This window comes from Sinocyclocheilus rhinocerous, unplaced genomic scaffold (assembly GCF_001515625.1).
Source record: "Sinocyclocheilus rhinocerous isolate Xijiao unplaced genomic scaffold, SAMN03320098_v1.1 scaffold1302, whole genome shotgun sequence".
NCBI classification, from domain to species: Eukaryota; Metazoa; Chordata; class Actinopteri; order Cypriniformes; family Cyprinidae; genus Sinocyclocheilus; species Sinocyclocheilus rhinocerous.
Window position 1 is genome coordinate 28,802 of NW_015623473.1, and position 25,754 is coordinate 54,555.

General features: G+C 35.5%; 1 protein-coding gene across 1 annotated transcript in view; it reads left to right on the forward strand.

The window, feature by feature from the left end:
• Positions 1 to 472: 472 nt before the first annotated feature.
• Positions 473 to 25,754, forward strand: part of LOC107749732 (partitioning defective 3 homolog B-like) — a 146,354-nt gene continuing 121,072 nt past the window's right edge. The window contains exons 1-2 of the mRNA XM_016564915.1: positions 473 to 582; positions 25,557 to 25,725. Of these exons, the coding sequence (XP_016420401.1) occupies positions 550 to 582; positions 25,557 to 25,725 (202 nt within the window). The 5' untranslated portion in view covers positions 473 to 549. The remainder of the gene's footprint in view (positions 583 to 25,556; positions 25,726 to 25,754) is intronic.

Sequence of the window (25,754 nt, forward strand, 5' to 3'; positions counted from 1 at the left end):
TCCTAATCATGATTAAAGGGCAAAACAAATGAGAGCTGCCTCAGCTAGCTTGCCTCTAGCATGTCAAACGAGGGCAAACAAATGCTGTTGTATTTTGCATGCTTATCTTTTTATAATAAAGTAGTGCTCAAAGAAAGTGAGATATAAAGTGTGTTATAGTGGTTGATTTTCACTGCGGTAAAGTGGCGTCAGCAACAACATGATGTTCAATAAGTTATAAATGACAATTATTCTGTACGGTAGCTCATCCAATCCAATTTCAGAGTCAGAACTAGCCTAGTTGTGTAATAATGATAAATATAATGTGATGTAATCTCTATCTGCTAATATATTTGTACATCTTTTGATTACAGAAATATGATTTCTACTAATTATAAGAACGAAACGGCATGTTGTCTATCCAAAACTTGCAAACTTATGATTAGTCTCTTGTATTGTTGTTGAACGGGGCACTTCTAATGGACCTATTGTTTTCAACAGGATGGGGAGTTCCTGGTGCGGACACTCCATGTGGAGTATGTGGATGGGGGGATCCTGGACCCAGATGACATGCTAGCAGAACTGGTGGAGGACAAAGACAAGGTACGAAACCGTGGTACTTATACACAAACACTAGAGCTGGATCGAGAGGCTGTTTCTGTGTTACTGTGAATATTATCTAGCGTGTTCGTCACTAAAATGTACGGTATTTTTGAATGCAGTTACGTTTGGCAAATCACTTTGATTGTTTATAGCAGTGGCCTGTGGTGGACTTCTGAATTGAGTTCCCTCTGTGAGTTTGGGTTGTTTAGGTCATTGTAAATTCAGTTTTCATTTGAATTTGATGTTTACAGGTTCAGTCTTTAGTTGTTTGGCTATTATCATTAATAATAATCCCTTTCTTTTTGAACCATTTGGTCAGTAAACAATGAAGGTATCATGATGGTATACCTCACCTCTCACTCAAAGATCAGGCTTTTGTGTCATTTAGGGTTCATTTGGATTCAGGTGTGGCCAAATGTGATGCTATCTGAGTGGGTGAGTTGTTTAGTCTGTAACTAGGTGATCTGTTTTTTCCAGTTTGGCTCATTCTTGCAGATTTGCGGACCAGCTGTGAGCATGATTGGTGGGCATTATCGCATTGAGGGTAGTCAGCCAATCACAGCACTACCTTCTGTCATGTGACTTGTCAAAGCTACTGCAATATATTTGCAGTCTGCCAAGTTTTTTTTTGTGCTGCCTGGACATTCATAAACACAGTTTTACGTCTAGAAGAAGTGGGAACTTGCAAAGCAAGTTACTTCAGACGTTTAGTTGGGACTTGTTTAGCCTGCCCTCCCTGCCTTGAGCGGATTGGTGTACACACCAATGACATCATCACTATTTCAGTTTGGAACCAGTTTGGCAGCATTTATGCATTTATTTTTTAATAACACTTTTTGCACTTTTTGTGTAACAAGCTGTAAGCCCGTGTTGAATAACTACATCTGCCATGCTTAATATTAATGTTTTTGATGAATGTTAATATTACTATTTAAGCAATTTGTGTCAGAAATGTCCATTTTGCATAGCATAATCTCATAAACTCTCTTAAATTTGAATAATAAGCATGGTAGTAATAAGTCTAGATGCATACATGAAACAAATGATAAATTCTTACTCAGCAGGGGTTGAATAATTACTAATAAAATATTCATATGATATTCAGAGCAGCTTATAATCATTAAGCCACTTCTTTCATTTGAGTTTTTCACATTTTTGAGATTTTAAAACTGGTTCAGTTTATTAGGAATTAAATTATTATTCAGATAAACACGTTGGTGGCAGAATTCAGCTGTTTAGCTATTAAGAGACATGGAAAAATATGATATTTTACTCTGAGTGCCTTTCTGATTTATTCATTGTTTTATTCATATGGTCTGTGTGCTTTTGTTGTGATATGGATATAAATTACAAATACAGATTTGCAGATGACACATGAAGATGCATGGAAATTGAGCATGTTTGTATATTAGAGGAGAGCTTCTGGTCATTTAATATTTATGAAAATACATTAAAGTTGCTAGTGCCAGAGAGTTGTTACGCCATTGAGTGTTTTTTTAAGCCTATTACTGTGGAGTTGTTAGGGTGTTCTGGGTAATTGCTAATTAGTCGTTACTTTGCAAGTTGCTTTTTTCAATCTAAGGCAGGGGATTTTGTTGTCCACCATGTGAAAATAAGTTGGATCACTTACGAAAAGTAATCAAAAAGCACCTTCTCTGATTTGAAGTGTCCTTACTGGCTGTAGCACAGGTGATGCTGGACTAGTTATGTGCTGAAGTTTAATACTTTGGGTTAATTTATGCAGATTTATGCGCAATGATATTACGAAGCGCCTGAAAATAGTCCCCAGCTAGGTAACTTCCAACGTGACCGGCACTAAGTTTGTGTTTGAGCAACAGCAAAAGTGATGCTTGCATTATTAATTTTGGTAACACTTTATTTTAAGGTGTCCTTTTTACACGTTACATGTACTTACTATTATAATAACAATTAATTATGCATAATTACATGCAAGTAACCCAAGCCAAACTCTAATCCTAACCCTAACCATTTAGTAAGTATATGTAGTTAATTATTATTACTCAGTACTTAAATGTATAAAAGGACACCTTAAAATGAAGTGTAACCATAATTTTCTTTCATCTTGTTTACATCACTCTTCGCATCAAGAGCTTTTTGATGCCTAAAATTGCTGTCTAGATAAGCAGCCCACTTAGGTTTGGAACAGAGCCGTTTTGACTCCAATAAAACCGCTTATTGGCAAACTTTCTGGCATGAAATTTGGGCTGAATAGGAAATGAGGAAAACTTTTTTACTCTTTAACTCGCTGCTATTGATTCCTGCACAGTATTGCATTCTAAACGCAGTTTTCTTTTTCTTCCTGAAAGTGTTTTCCTTCCATTAAGACCGAAAAACCATTCTTGCGAACCCATTTTTCACACTGACCGGGCCCATTATTGCCCATTATGCAGTCAAGCAGCTTTCGTCTCTGTTATAATAATCTTTATCATCCTTTGGAAACATTCCACTGAGACGAGGTCTCACCGTTAGTAGCGCATGCTAATCAACTTTAATACAAAGCCAGTGCGAGGGAGTCACAGCATCTTCATTAGACCGTTCTTCACCTCCCACGGAGGTTGATTAGGGTGAAGTTGCCATGGTGATGGAATCAGATTAAGGCCCCACCCCTGCTCTGATGCCCATTAACCCCCAGCAGGAAGTGATGGCGCTTGGCTTGACCCCCGGGCCCTGCCCATGAATATTCAGTGTGGGATGATGAATGACGTTAATGCGTAGAGTTGCTGTAGACGGGGCCCCGGTGGACTCTGGGAGACGGAGAGGTCATGCTGGGAGGACTTGCCACACTGTTTCCTTTAGTCAGTTAAACACTTAATCACTCTAGTTCTTCTCTTTTAGCTTTAATATTCTGTTTTTGTGGTGGTTTTATGAACTTTCACTCATTTTGGGTTGATTATGATGATCTTTGGGTGTCTGCTTGTGTGGGTAGATGTCGGAAAGAGAGAGTTCTTCCAAAAATGATCATCATTTTTGACTTTCCTTCATGTCAGAACAAATCTGAATGTGTACGGCTTTCATTTTCCAGTGGAATACAAAATGAGTTAACTAACATAATCTCTAAACTAAAAAGAAAGTGAAAAAAATTGGCATAAAAGTGCACTGTAAACAAATATGTTAAAAGATGCTGCTAGCTGTGGTTGCCTTAACTTTATTGTAAAAATATGGTAACAACATTTTAGGTTTTATGGCTTACACTTAACTTAATGTATATTTCAGTAAGGGAGTTAAACAATTAGTTCACCCAAAAATAAAAATGCTATCAATAATTACTCACCCTCATGTTGTTCCAAACCATAAGACCTTTGTTCATCTTCGAAACACAAATTAAGATATTTTTGATGAAATCCGAGAGCTTTCTGAGCCTGCATAGACAGCAACACAACTGACACGTTTAAGGCTCAGAAAGGTAGTAAGATCATTGTTAAAATAGTCCATGTCAGTGGACATCAGTGGTTCAACTGTAATTTTATGAAGCTACGAGAATGCGTGTCGAAGACTGACACGGAATAGAAGAAATTGTTGAATAAAGACATTATTTTTGTTTTCTTTGCAGCTTCAGAAAATTACGGTTGAACCACTGATGTCACATGGACTATTTTACTGATGCCTTTACTTGTCTTTTGCCTTTCTGGGCCTTGAACATTTCAGTTGCATTGCTGTCTATGGAGGGTCAGAAAGCTCTCGGATTTCATCAGAAATATCTTAACTTGTTTTCCGAAGATGAATGAAGGTCTTACGGGTTTGGAACGACATGAGGGTGAGTAATTAACGACAGAATTTTCATTTTTGGGTGAACTATCCTTTTAAGATATTTTTGATGAAATCTGAGAGCTTTCTGACCCTGCATAGACCGCAATGCAACTGACACATTCAAGACCCAGAAAGGTCATAAGGCCATCACTAAAACATGTGACATCAATACTGGTTCAACTGTAATTTTATGAAGCTACGAGAATACTTTGTGTTAATTTATGTTCCGAAGATGAACAAAGGTCTTACGGGTTTGGAACACAACATGAGGGTGAGTAATTAAGGACAGAATTTTCATTTTTGGGTGAACTATCCCTTTAATATAACAACCTGCTGAACTACAAAAATCTGTTTTATACCTGTTATAATATGCTGACAGCCACCATAAAAACACTGGTGGGAATGAGAAAGCTACATGTAGAATCAAAGTTCATCACAAGCCTTTTTCCACAAGCTTTGGATGTACAATAGATTGAGCACAGTGTTGTGCAATACAAAACACAATAATATTATACCACCATAACCACATAATATGTAAAATAAAGCCCTAATATACATAACTGACAACAAAAAACTAAGATGAAACAATTAATTATTTAAACAAAAAAACATCAAAAGCATAGCAAAATGTGATTACATGTACATGAATGTTGGAGATACGCCTTTGATTGCTTTGTGTGAGGTATAAGCCATTATTTGCAAGCCTTTCTTGTTCTGTCGCACTCAAATCCCATCTGTGTTCGAGTTCAGCTCAATGACGTCAAAACATGTTTCGACTGGTTTGATGACAATGATGTCAAACGTCATTGGTTTTCAAGTGTCTTTGATGTTAAACCTGGTGCAAATTAAAGAAATTTTAAATGCAATTTTTAACACATTGGATTTTTTCATCATCACTTAAAGGTACTGTATTGCTTCAAAACACTTGTAATGTGCAGTAGTCATATGGGCTACTTTTGGTTACTTTGGGCAGTGTTGTTTCAGTTATCTTGGAGTTATTTTTGCCTTTCATTGTATGGATCATTGTGCAAAAATAGCTCCCTTGGTGCTCCACAAAAGAAAACCATCATAGTGATGATGACAGAATCTCATTTTTGGGTAACTTTCCATTTAAACAAACACTTATTTTGGAGAAAATCAACAGAAATACATAAAAAAAGGCTTCTGTTAGTTTTTGAGACCGATGAAGGATCGTCCTTGTTCACTTTTGTTCATTGAGTGAGTGGTCGATGCTGATTTCTTAAATTAATAAATTGATAAATTAGTATTAAAACCACTTCTGAGTGTACTTCATGGATTACGGTTTCGGTTGTAATTACTCCTACCCTCATTCTGCATGCATTAAACTGCTGTCAGCCTCAAAGACAAATGTTAAGGAGTACAATATGTCAATAATACCTGATATTCTGCATTATCATACTGACCATAATGGATTCCTCACCCACCTTTCCCAGCCTGTTGTCATGCGTTCAGCCACCCGTCTCTTTGCCTAATGCCCATAATCAGCCACTCCAGATGATGAATGGTGATTATGTATGTGTGTGTGTGTGTGTGTGTGTGAGAGTTTCTCTGAGCTCTACAGAGTCACTGATAATGACCTAAAGCACCTACTACACCCTGTGATAACAGAGCACTTTACTTTCCCAAGATCCGCATTACCTGTACAGCCCTATCATTCACTTCCACTCACAGTCACTCACTGATGCATTATGGGCCTGTCCCTGTGTGCCGGTGCTGTCATAGCAGTCCATCAGAATGGGCAGGTTAACAGCCATTAGAGAGGAGGGTTTTATTCAGCACCTAGTCAGGAAAAAACTCCAAATGGAATCAGTGCAGGATTCCTATTGGAATTTCCATCATAATTTGGGAACAGTCGTTTCTGATTCTAATGAAAACAAATGAGAATTTTCAAAGATGTTACTTGATGAACTGAAATTTATATACGGATTTGTTTTGATTAAAGTCTTTTTTGTAATTCTTTGGTGTATAGGAATAACAGTAAATTTAAATTATATAACAATTAATGCACTATTTAAACTATTTTTTTACTTTTTTCATATGTTTTTGTGATCCGATATGTAGTTCATTTTAGTATGAACTGAATTTGTTATTTAGTATTTATAGTTTTTATATACATTACCATTTTGTGGTTTGTAAGTAAAAAAAAAAAATAATTCAAAAATACAGAAAAAAAGAGTAATATTGTGAAATATGATTACAGTTTAAAACTAATATATTTTAAAATGTAATTTATTTCTGTGATTCAAAGCTGAATTTTCAGCATGATTACTCCAGACTTCATTTTCACATGATCCTTCAGAAATCATTCTAATATAATTATTTGCTGCTTAAGAAACATTAATTATTATCATCAATGTTAAAAAAACAGCGTAATATTTTTGTACAAACAATAATAAATTTTTTTCATGATTCTTTGATGAATAGAAAGTTCAAAAGAACAGCATTTATTTGAAAAATTTGAAGTCTTTTGTAACATTATAAATATCTTTACTGTCACTTTTAATCAATTTAATGTGTCCTTGCTGAATAAAAGTTTAAATTTTTTTTAAAACAGTCTTACTGACCCCGAAATTTTCAACAGTAGTGTACATTTCCCCCCCTTTTTTAATGATAGTTACAGAATATATTAAAAGTTTTTTATGCAACAGTTGTATTTTGAGATTGTCAGCGTCCCTTGTTAAACTGAACATGTTTCTCATTTCTGTGATATATTGCTGTTTATTTTTTTTTAAACCTAATACTCAGTATCATAGATTAAAAGCTTATCTGTGATGAGAAAACAATGAAAAAAGCTATTCAAAAAAGTAAGAGTGTGCAAGAGATAAAAGACCGTTGTGATGTCTGTTTATATCGATTTAATTAACTTCAGTGATGATTCAGATCCTTCTTTTTTTTCTGCAATTGTGCAATTTACCAGCCCTTGATTCCACTCGTACTTCTGATGAATTTATAAATAAACATTTTCTCCCCTTATCTTAGATTATTTTTTTTCATGGTCATCCTTGTGATGTTTTGGACCTCGTAAATAGGCCTAATGAATTTGCCATGCTAATTAGCACATATTTCAAAAGCTAATTCCGAATAAACGACTTCTGAGTAATTGACATAATTGTAGACTGCAAATTAATATGCAGATTGTAGTGCATCTCTGGGCCACAAACATTTAAAATATATAGCAGGCCAGCATGCATGCTAAGTCAATAGTTAGCATCACTGGCATCCAGCTAATTTTGAAACGCATTTGTCTTTTTTCATTTCACGTCTGTCGTCATTGAGAGAGCAATCATGCTCGCTGAATAGAGGCTGATTGCTCGAGCTGAACGCTTAACTACTGCGGTTTTCTCAATTTGCTGGCATAGTTAAGCACTATTCAGCTAATATGAGCCGCAGGTTCATTCGATTACATTTCAAATGCAGAAGGATGATTCTAATAAAAAAAATCTCATAATACATGAAGAATTTGATTGATTAAGGCTATTCAGAAACTGGGGAAAGAGCTGTGGGAACTTATTTTCACTGATGAACAAAACAGCCATGATTTCGTGCCTGAATTTGTCGCCACAAAGTCACAGTTTCAGCTGCATAAAGCATTCAGGAGTGAGTAGAATTACTTTAACAGAGATTCACTGAAAATATGATGGTCAATGATCTGTGATACTTTTTATTCATTTGTTATATTTTTTCATATTCTACAGCTTTTTGGCCTTATAAAGTTAGATCTTTAATGTCTTTCGTATGTGTGTGTGTTTTTTTTTTTTTTAATGTGCCAAGATTTTTTTTGTTTCTATGGCAACAGCCATAATACAGAAAAGGTTCCATGTGTGGTTTACAGCCATTTCGTTGCTATTGCTAAGGTGTTCAAAGTCGTTTATAGAGCATAAAATTATTGTTTAGGGTATTTTCAGTCTATGATATTTAGTGGTCGACCAATATTGTTTTTTTGACAGCCGATGCCGATATCTTGGAAAGCAGGGTGGCCGATATAAAGCCGATATAATTGTATTTATTTTAATTAATATTTAAGAAATTTGAAATCGTTTGAAAATGGATAAAAAATTTAATTTGTAAAATAAACATACTTAGACTTTAGATGACAAAGTATTTTTCACAAATAAATAAATATCTATAAAAATATAATTAAAAAGGAAGTAAACTGTAACCAACAGAGCACTCAGTAATCTGGGAAGTTTGTGTGCATTGGGGATCATATTTTTTTCAAATAAAGCCAAGGTAACACTCATATTACATACATCACACAGTGAAAATGACATGACTATGACAGTGGGCAAATGCATAAAGCGCAGCATAATTTGAAATCACAAATTGAATGTTTAAAGCATTCAATTTGTACGGACCGAAAGTCACACAGAGAACACACGATCATGCAGGTCACATGCATGCCTCGAACGCATCTGCCAAACAGAAAAACTTATCGGCCGATGCCGATATTCGAAAATGCCAAATATCGGCCTTGGCGATATATCGGTCGACCACTAATGATATTCTGTTTTCTAGATTTGCTACCTCCGTCAATATAAAGTAGACTACAGTTCTAAAGTTTGGGGTCAGTAAGTGTTTTATTATTTATTTATTTATTGGATGCAAATTAATCGAAAAATACTTTTCAAGAAATCTTCCAAAAAATGATATTTCAAGTAAATGCTGTTAAATACTTGAACTTTATATTCTTCAAAGAATCCTGAAAAATATCATGTTTTGTAATAATAATAATAATTCTTAATCATTATTATTATTAGGGCCCAAGCCGGTAAGGCGCAGGCCCTATTGTTTTTCTAAGGATTATTATTATTATATAAATTCGTGTATTTGAATGATTACTGGATGTGACACTGAAGATCAGTAATGATGGTAAAATTCAGATTTACTATCACAAACGCATTTTTGTGGAAAACATACTTTTCAGGATTCTTTTAATAATAATAATAATATTTCTTGAGCATCAAATTAGTGCACTGATTTCTGAAGAATCATGTGACATTGAAGACTGGAGTAATGATGCTGAGAATTCAGCTTTACTATTGCAAAAATAAGTTGCATTTTAAAATATATTGAAATGGAAAACAGTCATTTTAAACTGTAATATTATTTCATAATATTACTGTTTTTTTTTTTACTGTATTTTTGACCAAATAAATACAGCCTTGGTGAGCATAAGAGACTTCTTTCAAAAATATTGTAAAATCTTACTGACCCAAGACTTTTGAACAGTAGTGCAAGTTTCTGAGATTTTCACGTTTTATCTATTTTTAGTCATGTCTGTGGCGCATATGATACTGCATGTGTTATGGTTATGTAACAGAGTTTAATACCGTAGTTTAAATCCCAAACCCTTAAGTATGAGCAAGACTTACAGTGATGTTTGGCTTAGCATGCGCCACTAAAAGTGAAAAAGTTTCTCCTGACACTAAATATTAATATTCATTGTAGTTGTGATGGGTGGGCTGATGCTGTCACTTTGCATTTCTAAGAGCACGAGCTGCTTTTAGCTTTGGCTTCTAATATTAGCAGAAGAAAGGAATCCGGCAGTATGATGCAGGTCGGATCTCATTGGGCATCCATGTTTTATGCATTCTCATTTCCATGTGTTTTGCTCTATCCTCTTCCCAGCATTGATTTCCCAGACTGGGGGAATGTTTCTCGACTCAAAGAACAAAGGCTTTGATGAGAGAATGCTGTGCTTTGCCAGTAGTTTCTTTCTGAATGCACACAGTAAAGAACATTTCTGTTTAATCAGATCATTAGCACCAAACATGAAACAAGCGTCATTTAGAGTGACCTCTTTCAAAGAACAGCCTGATGTACATATTCACACACATATTCAGTCATACATTGTTTGGGATTGGAAACTTCATTTACAACTTTCAGTTGGTTAATTGTGTTTATATAATTTGTAGAGATGCACCGATTGCAATTTTCTTTGGCCGATTCCGATTTCCGATTTTTTGTTAGTGTGATCTGCCGATACCAATTTTAGCCGATTCCGATTTTCTTTCTAAGAACTATAATTGACAGCATATACAAACAAAAATCTACTTTTCTTCAACGCAAATTTTTATTTTCATAAAAAAACACAAGTAAAAAGTCAGTAATAAAATAAGAACAAATAAAAAAAAATGCAAACAACAGCACAAATAAATGCAATAGAATAAAGAGAGCTATGAAACTACTTGTTTTTCAGGTTAAGTAAGTTTTTATTAAGTTAAGAAATACTATAGAAATTAAAGTAATCAAATGTAAAATAACACATCCAGTGTTATTTTATATTTGATTACTGACATTTTGACATAATTTATGTATTTGAACGTTTAGCCACTCATTTTGGTATTTGTGGCTCACAAGCTGTTTGAGACTGAGCTCGGCTTGTGCGCTCCACTAATATAGATCAGTGGTGGTGCGCGCGCGTTTGGTATAAGCGCGAAACCTGCAGGAATGGCTAAAATAATGCGCAATACAAGCACTATTTAACCGGAGCGAATGAGACGTGTGTGAGAGAGAGAAGGGGTTGTCGGAGAGAAGAGAGCGAGAATGCGCGGCTGACGTTATGCCTGTGCCGCTGGTAACAAAACGGATCGGCTCGGAATCGGAAAGAAGTGAGACTGACCGGCCGATCACCGATCCGGGCCGATCATGAGGAAAATCAGCCGATACCGATCCCTGGCCGATCGATCAGTGCATCTCTAATAATTTGCTACATCAATTGCTAAACTTGTGTATTGTGGCAACAGCATTTCCCTTCAAAGAGTACAGTGCCAGTACTATGATTGACCGATTGATTGGTCTCAAATTGTAATAACGTTTTACTGTTTGATTACCTGCAGGGATGCACATTATAGGCATAATATTGGTTGCTGACTGATATTGGCATTTAAAAAAAAGTATTGTATTCAGATTCTGATATTTAGTTGTTTTAAAAGGATAGCAATAGATCAGGGTTTGTAGAACGTCGGTCCTGGAGATCCACCGTCCTGCAGAGTTTTGCTTCAACACTAATCAAACACACCTGAACAAGCTAATCAAGGTCTGAAGGGTTACTAGAAAGCTACAGGCAGGTGAGTTTTAATTAGGGTTGGAGCTGAACTCTGCAGGGCTGCTGCTCTCCAGGACTGGAGTTCGCCACCCCTGCAATAGATTATAGCATAAGATTTTATTTTATTTTATTTTATTTTATTTTAAATTTAATATTCTTATTTAATTTAATGTTCTTATTTAGTTTTATTATTTTTATTTAATTTTGATTTTATTTTTTAAATTACATTTTATTTTTTATTGAATTTTAAATGTATTTTTTTTATTTTATATTGAGGATTTTTAGTAAATACTGTGTAAAATAAATACCCATTACATTTTGCAATATTATGTTCATGATATTTACTATCATTAAACTGGTCATCGTCTATCGTTACGTTAGTGTCATGGTAGTGGATTTCCATGATATATTTTCGGAGTAATATCATGGTATATTTTCTCTTTTGTTACACTGAATTTTTCCCATCATTCCCTCCTAGGCTATGTCTTATCGGTTGCACGGACCTCAGAGAAGATGAATAAGAGATGAATTGGGACTTTACTCTCTGCTCATTTATGATTCCATATCCTTCCACACTTTAAACCGTCAAAGTGTCAGTCAGTCTTTGTCTTGCTGACTTTTTCATTTGACACTTTCTTAAGGCTTCGCTGATGAGAACAGCGTGTTTAACAACCAGGCTGTGTGTTAAACTTTTCTTTCTTTCAGGTGGTCACTCCTGAACAGATGGCATCATTATGAATTGATTATTATAGTGACCAAACCATCTGCGATGAAAGTTATTTCATATTCACACAAATAGTACACACACACAACTGACTTTTTTTTTTAAACATTAGTGAATAGTTTATTTATTTATTTATTTATTTAAATACATATTTTAGTAAAATAAATATAATAAATTTATATTTAATGCATTAATATTAATATTAATTAATATTATTGTATTTATTTTATATTTAATAATAATAATAATAATGATACTACTACTACTACTACTACTACTAATAATAATACAATTTTAACTGGTACTTAAAATGATTTAATTATTATAATTCATACTTTATTAACAATAATAATGATGTCGATAATTATTGTTATTTATTTATTTAATTTTAAGGAGGAGGAAAAATAAATAAATAAATAAATAGTACACACACAACTGATGTAGACTTTTTTGAGACATTAGTGAATAGTTTATTTATTAGTTTATTTTTTATTTATTTATGTAAAATAATACATATTTTAGTCAAATAAATAAATGTGTATTTTATGCATTAATATTAATAACTATATACACGTATGTATTAATAAAAATAATAATTATTGTATTTATTTTATATTTATTATTAATAATAATAATAATAATAATAATACAATTGTAATGGGTGCTTAAATGATTTAATTATTACTATAAGTAATAATAATAATAATAATAATAATAATGTTGATAATAATTATTGTTATTTATTTTATTTTATTTTAATCACCAGTGCTTTAATTAATGTGCTGACGTTACACTTCAGTTTCCTTTCTAAACTGTTAATTATAGGCTGCCAGCGGAGCTCCACGGCGTCTTCATTAGGCCTCACATTCTCCGAAACACTTGACTGACAGCTTGAGAGCGTTTCTCGAGTCTCTGCTCATCCTCTTCACTGATAATTTGCTAACTCTTCACATAAGTGACAAGTCACACATATCAGCGCTTCCCGCGCACCACTTCAAAAGAGGTTAACAAGTCAACCGCGGCGGATAAAACTAATAAAACACATTGTGCAAAACGCTCGACTGCAATTAAAAACCGTAAAACCTGCACCTGGGTCCCTGCCCCGTCAACCAATCAGCAGCCATCACGCCCTTCATTATTATTATTATCAATTTCCACAGGCGTCCGCTACTCTAATTAATTGTCTTAACGAATGGGCCTTTCTTGATGAGATAGTAATGAGTCTGAATAACCTTCTTGAAACAGACGTGGTTCGTCTGGGCTGGAAGCACACACTTATCAGATACATGCTGTCACCTCCTATTTCTCGGAGAACGTCTGAAAGCCTTGATGGATTGTAATTGTTTGTCTCTCATGGTTTAGCATAAAGTAATAGCTTTTATTAGAGATGTATATATTGCATTGGAACAGGACTTCTTTCAGAGATAGACCACTTTATTTTTGTATTATGCATTTATTTATTACTGATATCGGTATGTTGTTGTTCTGAAATCCATCCATCCATCCATCCATCCATCCAAAATGATAAAAATACACTAGCATGTGAATGTCGTCAGCACTGTGCCAGACGCTGGTCAAGGATGTGTGCGTGTGTACCCTCTGCTGGGAGATAAACACTTCCTATGGCTGATTCTGTACCAGCGGGCAACTAGTTTAAATGGTCTGTATTTTGTTGCCTGTTGCAGTTTTAGAGACATGACCAATGATATTCACACGTTAAACCCTTCAACACACACACACACTCTCACACTCTCTTTTTCTCTCACTTGGATTAGCTTTGCATGCCTTAAATATTTTTCTGGAATTCCTAGAGGGATTTCAGTCATAATTGGAGCCAATCCCAAAATATCCCAGTAGGATCATATAAGAATCCCTTAAGAGTCAAATACGATCCTAGTGGATAAACTGTAATTCTTACAGGGTTTTTGATTCATATTTGATTCTCATAGTCCTATTGGCTGTTGTGTTGGAATATCAACTTCCTGATGGACATTTAAAGAAAATTCCATGGGGAAAAATTCTTAAAGATTTTCTTTAAATTGCTTATGTCATACAAAGGCATTTTATCATATTGCGTTGGGAATCACACCAGTCCTAGACATTTAAAAATAAATAATGGCAATAAAGTTTGCAAAGATTTTCTTGAAATTTTTTTTTTTTTGGCAATTCATCATATTGGGAGTAATATTAGGCCACGTTCACACAGCAGCAGAATACGGCTGTTTTTGAGTCCTTAATACGGTTATTTTCACACACGGTTCAGTTATTTATGGGCGTGACAACCGCATTCTGTAACCGAACTCACACCTGTAAATTTTCAGGACTCACAACCGCATTCTCGGAACACACGCGCTGTGTGAACGGAACAGGACTGGACAACTAGTTGTCTGTCACGTCATACAGTGCGAGAGAGAGCCGCTCTGCCGCACAAACGCGCGTCTACCGTGTGTTACGTGTTTTCATGTGTGTTTTCGGTAACTTACAGTGACGGAGAAATGAGCTGCGTGTCATCTGAACGTTTTAGATCCCGTCAGTTTTCCACCGGATCCGCTCCCGTCAGTTTTGTGTTCTGCGCGCGATCCAAATGCTCCGCTCTCCACCCAAATATAAAAGCTGCTGTCGGTTAATGAAGATTTGACGAAAGAACTCGCAGCTCGATTGGACTCTTGTCGTGTCAGAAAGTGATAAGATTTTCAGTTTTATGCACGTCGCCAACTTTGATTTTACTTTGGTCACTGTCGCTATGTTTACTGGTAAGGAATACGGGCTTGACTCCCGTTGCACATTCATACAGACAGTATTCTAAACACAACTGTGAGCTGCTGTGTGAACGGGACATTTCGAGACTCACACCTGTAAGTACATGCGGTTGTCAATCCCAAAAACTGACAGTGTGAACGTAGCCTTTGTATCATGGTTTCCACAAAAATATTAAGCAACATAAATGTCTCTTGAGCACCAAATCAGCATATTAGAATGACCCAGTCAAAATAACATAGGGCTTGCATAGACTAGTCGAGTGATCGACTACTTCAACCACTAGACGGTGCTGTCGGAAACAATCGACTACTCGAGCATGCATTGCAAGTACGACATGAATTTTAGGATTACAATATTGCGTGTAGCTGTCCTGTTGAGATCTAGTTTTTATTTTCTGTAATGTTACAAGCCTAAAATATCCTTTAAGACTGATTCCAAATAATGAATTATGGAATCTTGTCTATGTTCCTTTTAGATTTTCTGACTATTTTTATAGTTAAACTAAATCTTTTGGGAAATTCTGGGCAATTAGTGTGTGTGAAATTGTCTGAGAGGGAAGGGGCGTTGGATGGACGAATGATCAGGTCTGTTTGACCCCTCAGTGGATGTTTCCGGCTCGTTAGGCCTTGCGAGATGCCTGATTAGCACTTTTGATTCCTCCATCGGGTCCGTGTGCTTCTGTTTTTCACTGCATCCTCCCTTTTCCTGCAGGTCAGGATTTAGGAACAAAGAGGCCAAACATATAAGTGAGATGGACAGCTTGCTTCCAGCTACTGGGATGTCAAATGCCTTGTAGTCAATTTGTCTCAAGCTGTGCTTGTGTGTGTGTGTGTTTGATTACTACCATAGCAAGGCTCTTAAAGCCAGAAAATGAACATCTCGGCTTTTTAGAGTGTCAGCGCTGTTCCAAAAAAACTGCCTGCCAGTGTCAAGATACAAATGTGTTTTGGTCTCCCTAGAAACCACGTATTCTGCCGAACTTGTTTATATATAATATTCTATATATGAGCTATATTATATAATAAGTGTATACAATATGTGTGTATATGGTAGGGCTTGCATAGACTAGTCGAGTGATCGACTACTTCAACCACTAGACGGTGCTGTCGGAAACAATCGACTACTCGAGCATGCATTGCAAGTACGACATGAATTTTAGGATTACAATATTGCGTGTAGCTGTTACTTTCTATGACTTTATCTATGTTGCATGTCAAATTAAAATATGTAATGTAATAATTAGGGGTGTTAAAAAACGAATAACGGACAAGCAATAATTCTGCCTGAATATTCGGCTGAGGCTGGCACAGTCTGGTGTTTGCTAGATAACGAATCAATGGAAAATAAGCACATTGCGCTCACCAATCGAACAGCCGCGTTGCACGTCTCAGTCTCTCAAAAACCAAACCAGCTCTCTCTCAAGAGTAGGCTAATAATCAACTTAGATACAGATACATTTTCTACTAGGCCTACATGTTTGCATCTTTATCTTTTGCTGGTTTGCGTGGCACACGCACATTTGTTTAGTGAAGTGCTTGTGTGTGTGTGTGTTTGATTACTACCATAGCAAGGCTCTTAAAGCCAGAAAATGAACATCTCGGCTTTTTAGAGTGTCAGCGCTGTTCCAAAAAAACTGCCTGCCAGTGTCAAGATACAAATGTGTTTTGGTCTCCCTAGAAACCACATATTCTGCCGAACTGAAAAGTTTTTTTCCCCCCAACCTTCTGCAGTGAATGCCATTCTGTTTGATTCGGTCTCCTTCTCTGCACCTGGGTCAGTGATGTGGTGCTCGTTTTTAGTTTATGTGTGTGGATCTATTCATTTATTTATTTAAAAAAGATACAAGTCATATACAAGTCATAGACATTGTTATATAAATAATTATAGAAATTACTCCATTTGTCTAACTGGCAATTGATTGATGCATTTATGCATTTATACATAGATTTATAGATTACAGATAGATTTATGTATTATTTATTTATTTAGATTTATTTATATGTATTTAAATTCATGCTTTTTTAATTGATGTATTTATGCATTTATTTTATGGTATTATTAATTTATTTTTATTAATTAATTTATTTTTATTCATGCATTTCTGCATTTATTTGTTTACTTTATTAATTATTTGTATTTTTATTCATTTATTTATTTTATTGTATTCTTTTTTTACATTGCTTGCATGATAAATATATTTTTAGAAATTAATAATTCTTTTAGTTTAACACTGCATACTTGTTCATTGATAACTATGAAAAAACAAGATAGTCATAACGGTCTTATCAAGTAACTGTACGATGTTCCACCTGGTTTTATCCGAATGCAGATACGAATAATTTTGTGATTGTTACAGATACAAATACAGATACAAATACTGGCTGTTACATGACAATTAAAATATGTAATGTCATAATTATAAAGTTTTGACAATTTACATATGTAATTGATGCATTAGGCTATGAATTAATAAGCGTTTATTGATGAGAACTATTTAATGTATTTTCATTTACAGTAGCATGAACCACGAGTAGTCGAGTAACTCGAGTATTTTTTTAAATAAGAAATCGACTAGCAGAAATCAGTAGTCATGCAACCCCTAATATATACTGTATATATATATTTGAAAAAAAATTGTCTGTCAATTCAAAGTCAATATAACATTCTTGATAGTCATAATATTTGTAAATTATACTATACCTTGATGTGTTGACTCACATTTCAGAAGTAAGGAAAATCACCATCACTCTCAGAAAAAAAAGTGCAAAAGCTGGGCGGTACCTTTTCAAAAGTTACAAATATGTACCATTAGGTCCTTACATGTATATTTTAGGTTCTAATTTAGGTCCTAATATGTACATGTTAGGTTCTAATATGTACCTTTAAGGTACTTATATGCACCCTTTAGGGGTAAATAAGGTACAGAGGTGCACCATATGAAAATATCCATATGTCCAAAATCACCATATGATTTTTTCTGAGTGTGTACATTTTTAGAGCGATTTAAATAATGAATACATTATTTGTCATGACCTAGCTGTTTGTTTCCTGCTGCTCAGAAGTGCGAACGAAACATCACGGCGAATTTCAGTGCCGAAATGAAGTTCGTACACATTCAACATGTTTCCAAACGTGTGCCGCAGCCGCGATTCCTCATAAACCCCCTGAAGCACAGATCCGAAAGGAGAACACGCGCACACACACAGACGCTTTGATTTACTGCAGGTTCCAGTAAAAGGCAGCTGCGCTTGCACAGCGCACCCTGCGAAGTGACAGGTCTTATTATTATTTAGAAGCATTCATAAAGAGAAAGGGTAAATTTGTCATTAATCTTACACACACACACACCACAGCCCCGGGGGGATTTTGGCACATTGTGTTTCCCACAAAGTAGCTCACGTTAAAAAAGCCCACTCGTTCATCAAGATGCTCATGCGAACACATCCGTCATGTTTTTTTCCCCTTCCAACGGTCTAATAATTAGCTCTCTCTAGAGCTAAGCTAATGCCAGCTGCTCTCTTTCACCCTCTCGTAAGACCCTCAATCCGTCCCCCCCTTCGCTGGCACATTTACCCCCCTCAGACGCTCCAGAGTGAGTGATTAAGGAGAAGAGGGGGCGGCAGATACCTGCGGAGCAGATCCGCCACTCTAACCGCTTCCTCTTTGACCCGCTCTCACATTCTCACTTTTTCTGCTTCGTTCTTTGCTTCATTCTCCTTTGGAATCTGGCCTTTTCATTTACAGTTTAATTTCTTTACAGCACGGGCTCCCAAAGTTTTTTTTTTTTTTTTTTTCGGTCAGGCGAACCCCTTTATATGGAAAAAAAATTACTTGAAATATTCTCTGAAATTTTAAGTATTTCAATAGTTTAACAACACATTTGCATGATCATGGTTCTCTGATGTTGGTTAATTGTCACATGAAATGGAAGTATATATAAGTAAATAAATCTATAAAAATTTTAAATTAAATTAAAATCCTTTTATCTGCCTATTCAAAATCATTATGGTATAAGTAACATTTTTTGTTACTTTTAAAGTGTTTTATTTTTAAATTATCAACAATTTATTCCATAATTGTCCCATTGGGAAATTTTAGTTTTAGTTATGTTTTATGTTGAAATCCAAGAAGAAAATTCCCATAAGGATGATTACATTGTTTTTAGTGTAGTAACATTGACTAGTTTTTATTTTTATTTTATTTTATTATTTTTTACTTTACTTTTACTTTACTTAATCCAAAGTGCAACTACAAATATTTCCATGGTAAAAGAGTGGATACTGGATACTACTGTGCTATTATTGTAGTACCATATAGAGAAATGATTTTGTTTTTCCACTCCAGATACACAAAATACAATACAAAATAATGTATAATTTTTAAAATGTTGCGTTAACATGACAGTATCTTTAACATAGCATTTGTAAAAATATAAAGCAATTTATAAATGTGTAAAAAAAAAATGGTTACACTTTAGTTTAGGGACCAATTCTCACTATTAGCAAACTATTAACTATGACTTTTGCCTCAATAAACTCCTAATTTGCTGCTTATTAATAGTAAGTAAAGTAGTTGGTAAGTTTATGTATGAGGTATACAGTAATTAAAATATGGTCATACACAATAAGACATTAATATGTGCTGTATAAGTACTAATAAACAGCCAATATGCTATTACACACATACACATTTTATGTACTGTATTTAGTGAAATAAAAAGTATCAACATCTATAGTTTTGCCATCTGATCCCATCATTGTGCATGGTACTTTGTCTCTGGTGGCCACTCAAGTCATGTTCTCTCGTTATCTGACACTTACCACTATTACTGCAGGTTTTCAGGATTAGGCCCCAGTGTGTATGGTAAAATGAAGTGTCTCTCTCTCACACACACACACACACACAGAGACAGACGCGGAGCTGTAGGTGTGTTTGATTAGCAGAGGTCAGGCGTCATGTTCTCTTCAAAGGCTGTGAACGAGGTGCTTCATTTCCTGAGTGTTCACAGCCTGTTTCTGTGTCTCCAACACTTTGTTAAAGAGGAATTCAACTGAGAATAGAAGTGCGTGTGTGTGAGAGAGTGTAATGCAAAAACGGCAAGAAAAAAAAAAAATGAGTGAGAATGAAATGTGCAAAGAATACATTGTTAGGCTGCAATGCCATAAATATGAGAAAATAATAATACATTACTTATTTATTGAACATTGCCATCTTTGATCACACTGCTTTGTATTAAAATGATAAGCCTTATTGCTTATAGAAAATGGCAGCAACAGTAATAATAAGATAAGACATTAAATTAATTTATTGTTTTTTTCCCCGACTGATATGATATGGTTTATTTGCATATCTATAGGTTGTATACAGTTGCCAAGCAACATAACGATCATTCTATAAATGAGTGATTGGCACATTAATATAGAATCCAATTGTTATGTGGTCACATTTATGTGTATATCAGTTTTGATCTTGACTTATCCAGTTAGATGTCTTTGGTTATGTTTTAGAGTATTGTTTATTTATTTGTGCATTTATATACATATATATATATATATATATATATACAATATATTATAGAAAACAAACGTGACTGCCACAAAACATTGCTAATACCATGTTTTGCAATATCGTTACAGTTTTTAGTTTTACGCCATTTGTATTTTGCCAAGTTTTTTTGTGGGACTCCATGTTTTAGGCTGTAAACTCTAAAAGTGTGTGTTTGTGTTTTAGCGGTTACCTAATACCCTCTGGGGGTGAAAGCTGCGGCCCAGGTGCATCTTTTTGAGAGGTAATCTCACACATCTGGAGACGATGTTCAGCACACACATGGCGGCCGATCTCAGATTAGTCTGGTCTGCTCCTTAATCCCTGTAATTCCAGCCTTGTTTGCACGGCATCATCCGCAATCACATTCCGTGGATTTTACCTGTGTTTGTGTGTGCCGACTCACTGTGTGTTTGTAAAGGCCTCAGCTCAGGTCACACGGGTGTGATTGATGTCGATGCCCCTCTGTGGACGATCACGGCGGGAGATTTAGAGAGACTTTTTGTCAGGCTTATTTGTCATCTGGAGTGAGAGAGGGGCGTGAATGAGAAGAATGAAAATGAAGAATGCGATAAAGTAGGACTCTATGTTCTAATCGCAGAATCAAGTCATATAATAGTATTTACTGTATAATTTAGAATGTCAGAGAATTTGGCAAAATTTTGATTCATAAATCCATTGTGATATGGATTGGTGTCTATGAATATTAAATGACAGAAATACGTTACTATTGTAAATTAGAATGTACTTCTCAAAGTAATGATAACAAAAATAAATATAGCTGCTGCAATTAAGGGGCCAAGCACAACAGAGGTAAAATAAAGAGCTAAGGAGCTGTCTTTAATTGCTCAGTAAAGACCAGGGTTCTCCAACCTGCTTCTGGAGAGCTACCTTCCTGCAGACTTAAGTTCCAACCCTGCTTCACCACACCTGTCTGTAATTAAGCATCCCTGAACACCTTGATTAGCTGGTCCAGGTGTATGTGATTAGGGTTGAAGCTGAACTCTGCAGTATGGTAGCTCTCCAGGAGCAGGGTTGGAGACCCCTGTTAAAGACATTTGTTGATACAGCATTATATATCCATTTTTGTGCAAACTTTGTCAAATTTGTTAATACGCTTTTTTTCAAAACTTTTTTCTAGAATGTTCTGAAGATGATATGAGCCAATTTTCGTGAAAATTAGACAGACCGTCTATGACGAGTTTGAAAAAGTAGATTTTTCGTAAAAGGCAAAATTGCGAAAAGTCTTGACCCATAGAAATAGACAAGAATTTTGCCCACCGGTACTTAACAAAACCTGGTACTGTAACGTTTTCATTTTTTTAGTACCGACTTGGTACCGAAGTACCGGGTCTTTTGACAACACTAGCCAGCAGAGAAGTTAAGAACTTACAATAATTGGATTGGCAATTGGTTCTTCTCTGTGTGGCCTGTTTTTCTTTTTATATCTCACGTTTTTACTATAAATGGCTCATTGTGTCTTTATATCTATTTGTGACTTTATATTTTAATTTTATTTACCGTGATTTTGACATTTATATACCACAATGTGACTGTCTCACAATTGGGCCTTTTTATCTCACAGTTTTGCCAATCTGACAATTCTGACTTTATATATAATCGTTACTTTGTTTTTGCACATTGAGACTATATTTCAGTTTTGACTTTAAATGCAATAAAATTGGCTTTATATGTCACAGTTTTGATCTCACAATTATGACTATCAATAGTGACTTTATATCTCAAATTTTAATTTATATGCAACAATGTTACAGTCTCATACTTTTGACTTTGTCATATAAAGTCAAAATTGTGAGATATAAAGTGTGACTATATATCTCAGTTTTGACTATACGCCACAAAATTTCCTAGTTATATTATGTCTTTGTCACAATGTGACTTTTTATCTCAATTTTGACTTTATATCTCGCATACTTGACTTTATATCTCATTTTGACTTTGTATGCTACAAAATTGACTTTATAGTCACAATTTTGTCTTCATCTCAAATGTCTTTATATGCCACAGAATTTACTTTGTCATAATTTGTCATAGTTGTTCCACAATATGACATAAAAGTGACTTTTTCTTACAACTGTGACTGTATATGCCACAATGAGAATTTATCTTGACAGTTTTGACCGTACATCTCACAATTTCAACTTTACAAAGTGATTTTGAAGTCTGCAAAATTTTTTTTTTTTCAAAATTGTCACTTTATATGTCGCTATCATATTATACGCAATTAGAATCTTAAATTTCTTCCTCACAATTACCATTTTTATATTTTACTCTGAGGTGGAAACAAGTTTCCGTACATGTGGTTGAGTTGTTGACTTAACAATGACTTAACAGTCAGTGACCAAACAAGACAATGTTTTGTATTTTTTGTAAGGAAACCGGTTTCAAACCGGCCTCCAAGGCACCATAACATCACATCTAATGATCTAGAACAATTGAGCTTTAGAGGTTAACAAGGAAATATTTAATGATTGTATACTACCGTCTTTAAAACCCAACGCTTGTGGCGGGGCGCTTGAAAAACAACATAGTGAATGTGTATATCTATATGTTCATTTGCCGGTAGAAACAGAATCATAAATTGAAAAATCAAAAAGCATTTTTACAGTTTTGGGCTCCGCCAATAACTCTTTCCTCATATGTAACTCAAATAGAGAAATGCTACAACTCGGCTGAGCCCTAATAGTCTATATTCCCTTAATACATGCATACACATTCACAAGTCCTCTCAGAGGTCGTGTTGTTGACGAATGCCTCTCGGTAGAATTGAAAAGCCGAGAGTGTGTTCGTGTTACGGCCCTCACGAGACACATCTGTGACCGGCCTGGCTGCTATTATGAGGGAAGGAGTTTTCATTGTTTTTTTGTTTTGTTTGCAGCTCCGTGATTGGCTGAAATTGACATACGCTCTTTTCTGTGAGTCACACGCCTCTACAATCCTTCAGGAATAATGTGCAGCGTGTATATACACAACAGCGGTGATGAATATCCCAGCCCACATGCTTCAGGCCCAGAAATAGAGTTTGATCAGGTATGAACACTTAGGGCAAGAACCAGAGAGAGACGCGCAGAAAGACGGCCATCTATCAAACCCGTGGAGAAGTGATTCCCCGAGATTAGTTTCTCCCTCTCTCTGATCTGGACGATTTCTGCGAGAAATGTCAGCCCATCGAATCACACAGACCGGGCTGGGGTGCGCGGCGCAATATTTCCCCGTGATTGATGATGCGTATTCCTGTCGCGTGTCACCGGTTATTGTTTTCCTGAGAAACAGATGCAGATGACTTCATATCAACTTCATATCTCCCATACGCGTTACCTGCCCTCGCAACTGATGTTCCCTGGCGTTTTTTGTCTTTCATTAAGCCGTTGTTTCCTCTGCCAGGCCTTTGACGTGATTGGAAAGGCGAGCCGGGCGAAGAAGGGAAGTGCTAATTCATTAGTGGCTGGCGAATGAATTCATCAGCCGGCCCGGCTTTATGGCCGCTTGTCAACGTGCCAATCGGAGATGGTCAGAGACCACGGCACGCTCAAACGAATTCTCTCTCATTACCGTCAACGTCCTCTCGGCTCATAACGCTACCGTGACATTATGTTTGACAGCTTCTGATTCCCTTGTCACATCTAATTTGACCATTGATGCTTAACGCATGTGCTCACAAACACAGACGCCTGTCGACTTGGGTTTAATTTTTAAATTTCATTTATATTTGTTTATCATACCGCCTGTCATGTTTATATGATCGTAACTGGTTTGGGAAAAGTGCTGTAAGCTACTCGACCGATGCGTTTCACACACAGGCTCTCAGCCGTTACATTAGAGTCTGTTCTATTGACAATTAATGTATGGTTGCGGTGTAATGTGTCTAATTATTGTCTGATAGCTGTGTCTATTAACTCGTTAGTAATTACTTATTACGTTTCGCCCCATTTGAGGCACCTGCTGGAATAATAGCACCTCTCGACAAGAGATAAGTGTGTGTGTTTTTCAGTATAGCATGCTTGCAGAATATTTGTGGTATGCATACTGTGTGCGCTGTTGGATAAGTTTTTGTTTGCATGGAAAACAGGATTACCTGTATTTGCCAACATGTGAACAGTGAACGCTCCAGGGAGCATTGTATCCCACAATGCAATGCACTCAACTTGACCTTTCCAGTGTGACGAATGAGCCAGCAGTAGCACCAGCTGTAATTTATTTATTTATTTATTTTAACATCATCTTGATTCGTTGTGGTTGGACTGCCAACATCAAGACAAAATGTATATTGATGTTTTTCTTTTTGATTGATTTAAATTTGAAAGTTATATAAAACGTAAATTAAGATTTTTATTGTTTATTTATTGTTTCGTATTCATTAAAATATTTGTAATCTTTATATTTTCAACTCTCATTTTTTAATTTCATATAAATAATACAATACTGCAATTTATCAATTTTTTTCATTTTATTGTTTTAGAATTTTTAGAATTACATTTTTTTTTAAATTTTATAGAATGTTTATATATATGTATCATATTTTATATAAAATTAATTTGTATTATCCAGACTTTCTCATACTGTACATCCAAAGTAAACAGCAACTATTCTTCCAGTCTTACATTCATAGTAATTTTTGAAGCATCTATTATTAATATTGGCCTGTGTTATTCAGGGCTTTTCTCTGAGCGAGAAAGAATTATCAATATTGCATTATAGTACAGTTACACTGATCATCCATTCTACCTTCCAACGAACAAATCCTTGCACCTTTCTTTTGTGTAAACTTTTGAACTTTATGATCTTGAGGAATGATGTCATATTCAGAGTTAACTTTTTCATGCTGTAATTCCTCCTGTACAATGATTTATGTTGTGGATTTTGTATGAAATAAACGAGGACAAACCGTTTGATCAGTGTGCTTATGCTAGTACCTACAGTTATTCTTATTTTCAGCTTTGTGTGTCTCTTGTTATGTCCTTGTAAAATAGCCTAAATGTGATGTGTATAAACATTATTTTTTGACTTTTTGAGATTGTGGCTGTTTTGTTTGTTTGTTAGTGATGTTTTTCCTGTTCTCTAATCTGACTGGTGTTTGTCTGTCCTCAGCTGAAGGCTGTGTATGAGAAGATGGAGCTCCAGCAGAGGGCGATGGTGAGTCCCGGGGGGAGTGTGGCGTCCAGTCGCTCCAGCCCTGACCCCTCTGAACCTGAGCTCAGTGTCCTGCAGCCCTACCTGGGCAGTGAGATCGAGGTCACCCACTCTGCCCTCAAATCAAGTACGTATGTCAGTGCTGCAATTCACATG